We start from the raw sequence: 13,575 nt of genomic DNA on the forward strand, positions 1-13,575 counted from the left end.
ATATTATATGCTTGAATCTACTACTGCATTCAAGTTATTTAACTCAATTACTTGATATAAACTGTTTTAGGAATCTGAAATGTTCATATAGTGATCAAATTGATAAGTTTATTAAGGCATATATTAATCATATTTCAAAGGTTGAATTCTTTATAACTTTTAAAACTGTATACAAAGAATCAATTACCTCTCAGAATATGAAATCAGGGTTTAGAAAAGTAGGTTTAATACCTTTTGATTTTGATATTGTACTTTCGAAATTGGATATTCGAATTTGTATATTTATTCTCTTTTCTTTGATCTAGATTAATGGATTTCTCAAATCCTTTACAATCCAATTGAAGCTCTTTCTCAATCAATTTTAATGAAATCTCGAATAACTTGATATTAATTAAGCTTTTTTATATTTATATTCAAAACTGTATTAACTTAGCTAAAGGTATAGAGAGATTAGTTTATAAGAATACACTTTTGAATGCAAAGATTTGTATACTTCGAAAGGCAAATAAAGTATTAAGCAAATATCGACATACAAAAAAAACCCAATTGCATTAAGAAGGAGTATTTATTGGATAAGAGGCTCTTAATATATTATTTTAATAAGAAGTTGATATTCAGATTTAATGTGATGAGTATTAAAAAGAAAGGAATTCTAATAAAAAAGCACTTTTTATTCAGTATTATAATAAATATGGAAAAACAGGTTATAATACAAGAACCTATCAAAATAATATAATAGATTCTAGATTATTAGATTCTTAATAGTTTTAATTAATTAATTCAATCATTATTGAATAATATAGATTTGAAGGTGTAAATTGAGATGAAAGTGGCCCACTCGGTGATATGGCTCACTCGGTGATAAACCACGTTATATTAATTTCAATAATTCAACTTTTATATTTATTGAAATAATATATAGTTCAAAGTTAAAGAAATAAAGGTTTTTAATATGTTTTCGGCTAATATGCAATAAGCTGGGGCCTCAACTCTTACCTCACTATAAGTATACCGCAACATATGATGAGGCGAGATTTCAGCCGCTCGCTGCAATGCATACATCCGGAACTATAGGAACACCCAAGCCTATTGTCATACCACAAGGTGTTATTACAAGTCTGGATGCCTCTCAAAAGGCTATTTCACTTTATGGTGTTGCCACAACATCCGATTATTGGCGAGGCTTACGGTGCTTCTTAGCGTTCCCACTATTTCGTAAGTAGCCTTCTTTCCTTCTGGGTGCTCAGCTTAAGACTAGACTCTAGATCCATGTTTCATATTTATCACGTACTTTCCAATTTCAAGAGTTTCAAAGAATATACCACTTACAAGTTATCATGAACAGATGCCGCGGGATTCTACAGGATAATGACTGCTCTATACTTCAAGCAGATAGCGGTGCTTCCACCGCCTGTCCCATTGACTGCAGAGTTAGCAAATGAGGTTCATATACATGGTAAAGTGCAGGTCGCAGGTCTCCCTCCTGCCGTGTTGGTGGAAATATCGAATGTCCTGAGTATTTAAAGAACCTTCGTCCTGTCAAATATATCATGACTGGAGGTGGCCCACTACCCAATGGCCCTGAGATTCATTAATTCTAGTACTCAATTGTTTGCGGGGTTTTGGTTCAACAGAGACAGGACATATTCAAGCGGCTTTACCACCTGAAGAAAATGTAACGATTTCACACCTAAAATTGTTTTTCTGGATATTACTTTCAGGTCGCCCAGTCTTGATTAGATACCTACTGACTCTATCATGAATTAGTGGGACTACTTTGACTTTTCTACATCATTTGGTGTTGAAATGTGGCATCACTCAGGCGAACTCTATGAGCTCGTGATCGTTCGTGATCCATCGATAGAAGCATATCAGGGCATTTTCTATACATTTCCAGATCTTCAGAATACAAAAACTCGGGATCTATTTTCCAAGCACCCTAGCAAGCATAACCTCTGGCGCCATGAAGGTCGTTCTGATGATATTATCGTCTATTCTACAGGGGAGAAGTTCAATCCAATCAGCATGGAAAATGCTTTGAACTCTCATCCTAAGGTTAGATCTGCCATAGTTTATGGTACTAAGAAATTTCAGTCGTCCGTACTGAATGAACCAACCGATCCCGAGGGCTCCAAGGATGTCCTATTAGATGCATTATGGCCAAACAATAAAGACTGCAAATATTACTTGTCCCGCGCATGCGCGGATAATGAGCAAGGACTTCATCGTATTCACCAAACCCTGATAAACCATTTCCCAGAGCTGGGAAAGGTACAGTGCAACGAAAGCAAGCCGAAAAACTATATGAAACAGAGCTCAATAGTCTTTATGAAACAAGTACTAATGGACAGGTATTCAACAAGGAAATATAACGAGATCAGCTCTTTGGATAAGGGGGCGAGCTTGACGTACAAGGTACCATCATTAGAAACCATTTCGAATTTTCAAGGATTCGAAAACTTCTCTGCGTCTGAAAATTTCTTGAGCATGGACTGGACTCTCTAGGCGTGATCTCATTAACAAGGGCAGTGAATTCGGCGTTCGAATCACAAGATCCTCCACGGGATTTGATACGCGAGTCAATGATACATGCATCTCCAAGTCCAGAAAAACTAGCACGCACCCTCTCAAATTCTGCCAAAGACGAAAATGAAAATTATGCCGAAATGCAAGAAGAATATGAACGTTTCGTTTCTGACCTACCTATTATTGCCAGGCCATCGGCACCAGTCACTGGACCCAAAGTATTTTCATTGACTGGGTCTACTGGGTCTTTGGGCTCATACATCTTGAGCAAACTGCCTGAAGAAGACAAGACATGCAAGGTTTATTGCCTCGATAGAGGCAAAGATCCCGAGAAACGTCAGCTGAATTCCAGCTCGTCTAAGGGCTTTTCAACAGATTTTAGCCGTGTCCGTTTTCTCAGCATGGTCACTGGTGTTACGGAAGGATGGCTAGGAATAAAGCTTGACCAATACAAGGAGCTACTCAATGAAGTAACGCACATTATTCACAATGCTTGGCAAGTTGACTTCAACTTGTCTTTTAGCCAAATGGGTGTAATGCATATTCGTCGTGTTCGTCAGTTAATTGATTTCTCCGCTCACTCAAGATATGGTGCTTCCATTCACTTCATATCCAGTGTTAGCACTGTTGGAAATTGGGACCTCAACAGATCAAATACACCCAGCTCCTCCAGCCATTCCACGCCATCACAATCATAAAAGGAGCCAATATTAATGCAACCCCGTGTTCCCGAGATTCCGTACGAGGATTGGTCGCTGCCACAAGGCTTGGGTTATGGCCAATCAAAATTTGTTGCAGAGCGGCTGATTACTACTGCCTGTTAGATTGCCAATATTCCTGCTTCGATCTACCGAGTGGGTCAAATTGCTGGTCCGAATTGATTGATTGATTGATTTTATTAACGTCCATCTTCAGTCCAAAACTATATAGAACAGCTAGGCCCTAAGGGTCTAACGAGTAACTTTTTAATTTACAATATTGGATATAATCTAATTAAAAAAGTAAAAACAAATACTAGAGAATAATGCCCGCTCATTATACACATTATATATAATAAGAAAATTTTGAAAATCAAGAAATTATAAAAAGATTAAACCCCCCTCTTATTTTCTCAACTATTTTTTCTTTATTCTTTTTCCTTTTTCCTTTTTTATTACTAACATAACTTGACTAGAAGTGGGTCATGTTATGATATGGGTCACAAAAATCATATTTTCCTATTTGACCTTATCCTACATACTATAAGATGATCTACAACTATTACTAATCCAATTGAACTATCACTATCCTCTTTCTCTTTTATCTCCCTTTCTATCTAATCAATTTAATACTTGGATGATCTACTATATCATCGTTTTGATAAAGGTATCTATTCAGCCTCTTCAATAATTTTCAATACTTTTTCAGTACTAAATATAAATTCACCTTTTAACTTTATTCTCTTTCTACTTTTTCGTTTCTTTTGTGTTTCAAGTAACTCTTTATATTCTTGAAGTTCCTTTCGAAGAATAGTATTTTCAGTATTTAAGCTTTCAATCTGATAAGTTATTCGCTTTGCATATCTCTGTACTGGAGAAGTAAGCAGATTATTAACGAATAAAGCTAAATTGAATACCTTATTTGCTTATCACAGCTCAATATCATTCGGGGGAGAGCTATTAAGTAAAGAGAGATCTAGATCTTCTGGGTTTGCTGGTGTATTTGGAATGGAAGATAGTAGTAAAAGCGGGGTTGAAAGATTATTTAGAATTTAATAAGGACTAAATAGATTCAAACCTGTTTCTTTCCATTCGCTTTTGATATTTTGATAACTAAAACCTTTTTCTCTTATCTTTTGAAAAAGCTATACTCAATCAGATCGTTGTATTCGTTATATTCCTACTTGAAAGTATCGATCAATCTTTTGAGCATGATATTGCTTTATTAATCCATACACTCCAACATCTAATAGCTGAAGTAGATGCAAACAATAAGGTAATAGAATAAGAAGATTAATTTCCTTTTCAATACAAAAAGCAATCAAACTTTCTATAATATGATTAAAATAACCATCCATAATCAATAATCAAGGCTGATCTCCTAATATTTTTCGAGATTCTGGTTCAAAAACCTTATATATCCATTCAAAGCCATAACTATTAGAAGTCCATCTATTATTATTTGTTAAGAAATACCAGTTTGAAGAAATATTAGTTAGAATCTATATAGTGTTAATATTCTGAGCCTTAAAAATAATCATAGGAAACAAAAAGCCTCTATTTGTATTCACATATTCCAATATAGTTATTTATTCTTACCTTCCTACTATAACCTTCCAATTCGATTTGAAAGTAAAATCCACAATTATACATATTGATTCTATTTCTCCAACTACATATCCTATTTCATCCATATTATATATATTCTTGAATTCATAATGTCGTTTTTCGATTTGTATTTGAAATGTTAAAAACCACACTGAAATTATTTCAAATGTGGTTTCTTTATATCTTGCAGATTTCAATTTACAAAAATAGATTCCTTTAAGTTTGGAATATCAATCTAAAAACCTATAGATCTATTGTTGATCTATATAATTTGATTGAAAGGATAAAGAGGTAAATAATAACACAAAAATGACACGTTGATTTAGAATTTCTTGGGTTATTTCTTTTAACAATCTAGGAGTTGTAGGGTATTCAGTAGTTATCAATTGTAAGATCTATTATATTAAAATCTTCTCTTCCGTGTTGAAAAGTTTTTGAAAGGATTTGTAAGATTGAGAGTGTGATTGTTGTCCAGCTATTCGATTTATCAAGATTGACTTCGGAATCTTAAAATGAATAGCAATACTTCGAATTGAAGTAAATTCTTTATTTTTTAGACTTTCTATAGCCTTTTGAATATTATCTTCCGATTCACTACGATTTAATAACTTTCGATCCATTGTATATTGAATAAACGCGTAAAATAAAGAAATGAGGGAGTGATTTTGACCCATATCATGACATGACCCACTTCTAGTTAAGTTACGTTATTCTTTTTTTTATTACTTCTTATTCAAAAGTCCTTATTAGATGCTATACCCTTGTAGCGATTTTGATAATATTGATAAATTTGATAGCTAATTCGATACCTATCTTTGTATATAATAGAAATTGTATAGTGATTTTGGATAATAGGATTTTCTTAAAGATTTCTTTTCTTTCTGTTTTATATATAGGATAGCTGATAAGGAGGTATTGTAATGCCTCAATATTGCTATATATATATTTGTTATTAATGAATTTGAAATAATATAAATAGGATTTGATATATCCATAATCTAATTTGAGTTGAAAAAAATACACTAACAGTATTTCGAATAGTTCTGCTTGATAGCTTGATCTTAAAACTTATTTTCTATAGAAATAGCTTCGAGTAAGTTGATAAGGATTGGTTTAATCTGAGTTTGTATTGATTAAGAATATTAAATCATTAATCTGAAATATATTCTTTGATAATTATATCTAATAATTCAAAGCTTGTTTTATTTAAAATGGGTTGTATTGTGGTTGCTTTTTTGGCTAATTTATTTGCTAGCTCATTTCCTTCAATTAAGATATATCCAGGAAACCCAATTTAACAAGATTTCAGCTCCTTTTGCTCTAATAATTTCTGCTACCTTGATTACTCTTATTTGATTAACTTGTTCTAAATAATCTGAAGTGTCACGGGATCACTTCTGGGAGTATTCAGAAGCTTTACCGCTGAGCTAAACGCCCAAAAGACTAGGAGGTAGAACTGGAAGTTCTACCTTACTCTCACATATATAGCAGGACAGGACAGGACAGAAAGGGCTTAGTGTCACCCCGTGACATGAAGAAGTTTTTAAATGATATAGATCAGTTTGATTATCCGAATAGATTTTGAACTTTTGATTAGTATAAGTAATTGAGCTAGTATATTCGATAGCTCTTGTAATTCTAAAAAGCTCTTTATTATATACCAATTGATTAGTATCAATATTGCTTTGCTCTTAATATAGAATTCGATTATTTGACTGTATAATTATTATGCCTACCCCAATACCAATTTCCTTTTTGATGAAGGAAGTATTAATATAAATATAGATAGTATTCTTATCTTTATATTTGAAAACAATATTGTAAAGAATAGCAGTATCTTCTTTTAATGAATTGCTAATATTAATTTGAAAAGGGGTTTCTCTTTTTTATAGGGGGAAGTTAAAATGAATGATCTTTTTAAATAAGGAAAGGTTGAAATCCTGATTTGTCGATTCCCTTATTTTATTTAGTTGAGTAGGTTTATATCGTTTTTTCCAAGGAATAGGGATCGTATTCAAATTGGCTTGATATTGAATTAGTAATACTTTTTCGATATTGATTGGATAGTTTGTTACAAGTTTAGCTAAACGGAATATATATTATCTAATGTTCGAATCTAATCGAATTTTTGAGGGTTTTAGGCTTGCTTCTACTTTTATTGAAAGAATTGGGGTAGGTAGTTTTGAAAACTCCTAATATCTTTCGAAGAGCTAGGTTTTGAAGTGATTGTATTATATTCTTGAACTGTATTTGGCCTTTCCATTAAATCACTAATTTGTAATCAATTATACTAATCACATATACTATATATAGCTATCTGAAGGCTTTAGAACTAAGGCCCTTTTCGATATTAGCTAATCGAACCATTTGATGGAAAACTCCTTTGACTTGTATGATTCGAATATTAACATGTTGATCGAATTTGAGGCTCGGATCGAACCATATTCTCAATTATCTAATTAGAGATTGGGGTATAATTGTTTTCGAATTGGGTAATGTGATTAGATAGTCTTTTGTTAAATTGAATAATAAAAAATACATTAATTTAGTTTTTGCTAAATCGAATTGAATAGCATTCTTTGAACTGAATTCATATTAATATTATACACCAAAAACACATAATCAAGGGACGATTCATATATACTCCTTATTTATTTCCCTTGCCCCGGCAGGCTTAATCCTATCAAACCTTATAATCACAGGAGACTCTCATTATGCCGATGGCGATGTGTGCTTTTGGTGTACTAAACAATTCCTCAATTTAGAGGGCGCTTCCTCTTCAAACAGTTACTAATATCTTAGAGGCTGGTATACAGCCCCTACCAATTATAAGATTGCTCACAGGCTCTACTCTTGGTGTAATTAAGGAACAATTCGAAAGAATCGATAAGATAAAAAGAAGAGATGGAAGGTGATTGAGGCATTCGCGGTACTAACAGATAAGCTTGTATAAGAATTCTAAGGTTAACAATGCAAACTCACCGCAAAATTTAAAAGTACAATTATCTCTACTTTGCTAGGAGTAATGGAGATTATTCTTGATTAAGGGAGAAAGTCTATAACAAAGTAATTATAACCAGAAAGCAATATGCAGAAAACCTATATTGATACACTAAAAACTCAAATGAGGTCTAAGATAGTAAGCCTTATTACAGGCTTTATTAATATAATACACTCTGCTTTTAGTGAAAGTATAAACACTGATTGTTTGGGAGCATATAAACTCAAAAGGGAGAATAATCGGATTGAGAAAACGATTCTTATAATAGCTAGTGGGGAAGCTTTGTTTTTAGAGATTAGTCCATTTCTATTAAGACTCAGAATAAAAGAGATAGTTATTGGGATTATACTAGTAGAGATCCCCTTTCTTTAAAAGAACAATATAGGCTGGATATTAAAATATAGTTCTAATGCTAGTCAGAAGAAGATTATAAAAACAGAAAATATCGAGTGGGTACTTAAAACCCTTTATATAATAAATATATATAGATTAGAAAAATGATTTATGTATACAATTCCACAAATACTATATGATTTTTATTATATTAAAGATACTCCTGTTCCTATATTCACTAAGCTTATCAAAAAGGAGATCACAACTCAAATCGGCAAATAGCCAATCAATTATAGATTGGCATATAGTTATCACGGGGGCAGGCGGGCGGGATAGGGTTCTAATAACTTTACCCTAATTTGGCAAAGTTATATTGATTCGGGTAATAGGTTCAGATTGAGGATTAAGATGTAGTTCAAAGAGCTATAATACAGGATCTTTTGAGTTGAAGATATACGGAATTTTTATAGTGAGCTAGCTCGATCGGGCTTTAGCTTGTTTGTGTTTCGGTGTGAGTGCTTCTTTCGGTTTTCTCCGATAGAATTAGTATATTATGTAAGCTTATATTGTGACATTATCTTCCTCCTAAGGGTCGAGCTCTGTTGAGGCGGCACGTTACGGTTTATAATCTATAGGTAGATGGGGTTCGGTCAAGTGGGATCGGGTTTGTCAGGGTATCTATAGTGAAAGTTGCGGATCAGTTCTTGTGCGTTTTCCAGATAGCTTGCAGATTCTTTGGTCGGTGTATCGTAGTCGACCCAATGGACAGTATATTTCAGGCGAGATCCTCCACAACCTTTTCTTTCCCAACAAGAGTTTAGGATTTCGGTAATTTCAAAACGCTTGAGGCTGTTTACTTTTACAAAAGGTAATAGTAAATTACACTACCCAAGAACAGGATTATTGTATACAGAATATAGCAGATTGATATAGAAAACAGAATAAATCTTTATCAAGACCGGGAGCTCTAGTTTATAAGCATAAGGGCCTATCGGATTCAAGATTTTGAAGAGCTCGAGATTCTTCCAATCAAGCTTTTTTTGTAAGCACAGAATCTTGATATTTCTGGTATTTAACCAGACTAGATTGCCGGGCAGATATTTATGGGTAGGGGAACAATAGGTATCGGCATTTTTCAAATATCAAACTTGACTAGTAGTCAGTTTGATTTGTAAATGTAAGAAGATGGTTTTCATTTTAGTAACAAATTCTTTAGTATCTTATATAGCAAAATGGTTATTTTAAAACAATACAAACTCAAAGTTCAGGCGGGGGTGAAATTCGTAGTTCGAAAAAAACAAAATCATTTAGATGCTTTTGGATTAGGTATTGTTAATAGAGAATTCGGCAAGTGAGAGCTACTCTACCCAATCATCCTATAGATATGCTATATACAATCGGAGGTATTGCTTTAATATTATATTAGCTCTCTCGATTTGTCCATCAGTTTCGGAATAATAAGCAATCGAAAGCTTAGCGACTATACCCAAATACTTATAAATATATTTTTAGAATTTAGAGACAAATTAAACTCCGCGATTAAATATAATAAATAGAAATAAGCTATAAAGCTTCTAAATATTCTTCTAGAATAAACAGATAACCTTTTTGGAGTTGCAGATATTATAGTAGAACAAGAAATGTTTCATTTTTGTTAATCAATCGATTATTATCATAATAGTATCGAAACTAGTATTTTCAAATAAGTATATAATAAAATCTATTGAGATATTTTATTAAACTTTTTATAGAATCGAGAATAGACGGAGAACTCCCTTCTAGCCTTTATAATTCGGGACAGTACAGTGACAATTATAACAATTACAAACCTATTACATAATATAATCATAGTATTTAGACTAGTAATAGTTTTGAAACAATAATTCAAAGGTTCGGGTACGGTGCGGGTGACTGGCGGCGGGCGATTTGTGGTATAGGTGGAGCAGGTAGATTTTCAGAGGATTGTGGTTGGAAATGTATAGTTTTCTTTGGTAATATAGCAGATTGTTGTTTTCGGTATACTCGGCAAGAATGATTTTCGGGTATTTCGGGAATCCCTTTTATAGGGATTTCAGGATAGATTCGGGTACAGGGTCGGTTTAATAGTTTTTGTGAAACAAGGTAAATAGATTGGCAGAAAGGTTTAAAAGAGTTTCTGAATCTTCTAATTGTATCGCAAAGTCGGGTATAAATATAGTAAGTAGAATTACAGGCTTTATAACTATCGTACAGGACAATAGCATATCACGATGGAGGGGAATGATTGGACAATAATGGTATAAGTATAAGAATGTGTATATCTCCTCATCTACAGTTAGAACTGATCTCTTCTCGTAGAGAAGAGATCGGATTATATACTGGGTGATCTTCGGGTACCGATCACGGGAGCGGTGATCGGTCCTGCGGCCGATCCGGTTATCGTTGTTCCGCTCCGGAGTATTCTATATAATGAATACCTGATCATCACATGATCTGATCCACGTGGTCTACAACACCGTTTCCGTCACACACCCCCCAGATCGCGATGATCTGCATAAACAAACAAAGGAAATTAGCGCAGTTGCGCCTTGTTGGAGCCTCAATGTGGTCTAGATCATACAATGAAACCATCTTATCCCTACCATGGCAGGGCTTTGATGTCCATTCCCTATATGATCGGTATGAGAGTGTGATACAAAGGAAATTTTGACGCGCCCCTAGCCGTCGGTAAGTCGTTTGATTCAGGCATTATGGGGTGATATCTCTCATTTTCCACCATATTGCCTGAAAATTTTCAAAGGATCGCGGGTAGATGCTTTCTTGAAGCCTCACTTCGCTACGTATGCCTGCTGATCTGCCGTTACAAACAGAGAATACAGGTTCTGATCCTCGTATCCGCGGATGTATGCTGCAATGTCAGCATTGTTATCCGGATAGGGTAATTGAATTGATGATCATAACAATGGTGGCGTTAGGTTGCCAGAGACATTCAGGAGGTCCAGGCGATCTCTGATCAAGTGATCTTGCCCACGTGCAGGGCAGATGTGATCTATAATACACGCCCTTTCCTTCGAACTCTTCTTTCTCTAGACATCAACACCATCATGTTTTGTTTCCTTTCGAATGGATCACCCGTCTCCTGACAAACGTGGTCCTGGTCGGCCCAAAAACCCTGAAAAGACAGGGCGCCGTGGTCGGCCAAGAAAGCATCCCTCTGCTGTTCCTTCTTCTCCTTCTACTCATGATGAGTTCTCTTCTGAACCTGCATTTGAGCGTGGTTCACTTCCACCCCCAAGGTCCCCTGCTCCGGCAGCGACTAATCCTCCGGCAACACCATTGACTGCTCGTCCGAGTGGTCTTGCTACCGTTGATCCTGTCCCTGCTCCTGTGAGCCCTGCTGCTGATCGACCGTTGACTCAGCAGCCACTTCTTCCCGAAAACCTTCCTGGAAATCCCTCGATTGGTTTTCCTCAACTGCTCCCTTCTGCTCTGCCGTCGAATGATGGCCTTGCCGATCCCAACTATGCTGCCTTCCTTGCTTGGATGCATCAAGCCCGCCAACACCCTCCACTAGGAAGTGCTATTAACCCCGTATTTCCTTTTGCCCCTGTTGTTGTTACTCCCCCTGTTCCTGTTCCTGTTGCTACACAACAAGGATCTCTGCCTGTAGCCCCACTAGAAGTAGGTATTGTCATTGCCCCTGGGTTGACCACGTGCTGATTCGAAACTAGACATGGTCCGCTCGAAAGCATGCCTTGTGTGGTACTGCCCCGGGAGTTTGTCGTGACAATCCTGAATTGTGTTCCTTCTATAACTTGGAAGGAGTGATTGTTCCTGGTTCTCAAGAGGCTATTGCGATTCCCGCAGGATCAAGGGAAGGTTGCCAACTGGTCAAGATCAAGTGTGAGGATCCGGATGACTTCGGAATCCCCAATCCTCTCGATGGCCGATCTGGGTTGATCACCGCCGCGCCTGCTAAGCACCGTCCTTCTCGCGATCCGGACAGCTACTTTCGCGCTCCCTCTCCCTCGCACAACAGTCCCGATGAGCATGGGTTCTACGATCTCCGTACTTCCGATAGTGATCCCGATGACGACTTGCCTCTTGCAGATCTTCAGTACATGAGGACTGAAAGTGATCCGCCAAGGGCGTCTGCCAAAGCTCGGTCCTCACAACCTGACGAGTTCACCAAAGGGCCAGTGAACGATCGTCCGTGTCTTGGCTGCATAAAGTCCTTGGTCTCTGGGCAAACGAAGACCTCAGGTGATTGCCACAAGGATCTCGGCCGCACCAAGAGCACTCGTTGCTGGAGTTGCAAAACACACGTGTGTGAGGTCGCTTCGGATGCCATAGTCTCTGTGGGAAAACTTTGTGCCGATGCTTACAAGGCACAGGATAAAAAGGTATGTACTTACTTCCACCCCCGATCGATCATGGTGTTGATAGCCAAGCTAGAGACTGGAAAAGCTCCGCGGAACCCTTCGAGAGCTCCTAGCAGAGTCTGAGGCTCGCAAGTCTGCTAATCGTAAAGCCACCACGATCGATCTCACGAGAAAGGACTCTTCCACCAAGAAGCATGTTCCTAAGGATTCGGTTCCGAAGGCTTCTGTGAACAAAGATAAGTCGCTAGCCCTCGTTCGACGTCTTGAGAACGAGGCTCGTGAAGCGAAGAGGCTTGCCGAGGACAAGCAGCGCGAACTCGATCTGCTCTTGGAAAAGGAAAAGGCCAGGAAGCGTGCCGGGTCAACTGGAAGAGTTCAATCTCCGGCCAAGAGGAAGAGATGAATGTATTTTTAGCTGGCCTCTTAATTTAACTCTTTGATCCGCGCACTGATATCCTGTAGATTGAGCATTGATCGAAAGCGCTCGAACTTCTGTCGAGACAGATTCTTGGTTAATCCGTCTGCTGTCATATCGGCAGTGGGTAAGTAGGTGACATTGAAACTTCTTTTGGCGTATTCTTGACGTAACCACATATTCTGTATATCAACATGCCTGAGTTTAGTAGTGATCCGTTCGTTCTCCCCGACTACTAGGCGTATTGATTGTGCGTTATCACAGAAAATGGTTACTGGTTCTTGAACCATAAGATCGATCTCTTTCAAAAGACGTAGAGTGGCCATTGTTTCTTTTGCTGTTCGTTCCACACCTAACAATTCTGCTTCGGTTGTAGAAGTGGTCACAGTAGATTGACGTGATGCTTTCCAAGAAACTGGTCCCCCGAAGAGTGACATGACATACCCTTGAGATGATCTTCTGGTTTCCTTGTCGTCTGCGAACGATGCGTCTGAGAATACTAGAAGTTGAGGGATTGGCTGGGAACTGTATTCTATGGATAAAAAGCGAGTATTCCATAAATACATGATACAATGATCAACAGCTTTCATATGATCAGGAGATGGATTGGTAAGGAAATGACTTAGCTGAGAG

The 13,575-nt window shown here is 36.8% G+C and overlaps 2 protein-coding genes across 2 annotated transcripts; both read left to right on the forward strand.

Moving 5' to 3' along the window:
* Positions 1-1,806: 1,806 nt before the first annotated feature.
* Positions 1,807-2,505, forward strand: EAF02_002413 (uncharacterized protein; the record flags this gene model as incomplete). The annotated part of the gene is made up of 1 exon (XM_038898461.1): positions 1,807-2,505. One exon carries the CDS (start codon positions 1,807-1,809, stop codon positions 2,503-2,505), a length of 699 nt encoding a protein of 232 aa, XP_038762153.1.
* Positions 2,506-2,582: 77 nt separating this feature from the next.
* On the forward strand, positions 2,583-3,224 carry EAF02_002414 (uncharacterized protein; the record flags this gene model as incomplete). The annotated part of the gene is made up of 1 exon (XM_038898462.1): positions 2,583-3,224. One exon carries the CDS (start codon positions 2,583-2,585, stop codon positions 3,222-3,224), a length of 642 nt encoding a protein of 213 aa, XP_038762154.1.
* Between the last annotated feature and the right edge of the window lie 10,351 nt (positions 3,225-13,575).

This window comes from Botrytis sinoallii, assembly GCF_014898435.1.
Source record: "Botrytis sinoallii strain Bc 23 chromosome Unknown BSIN_003, whole genome shotgun sequence".
Classification (NCBI taxonomy): Eukaryota; Fungi; Ascomycota; class Leotiomycetes; order Helotiales; family Sclerotiniaceae; genus Botrytis; species Botrytis sinoallii.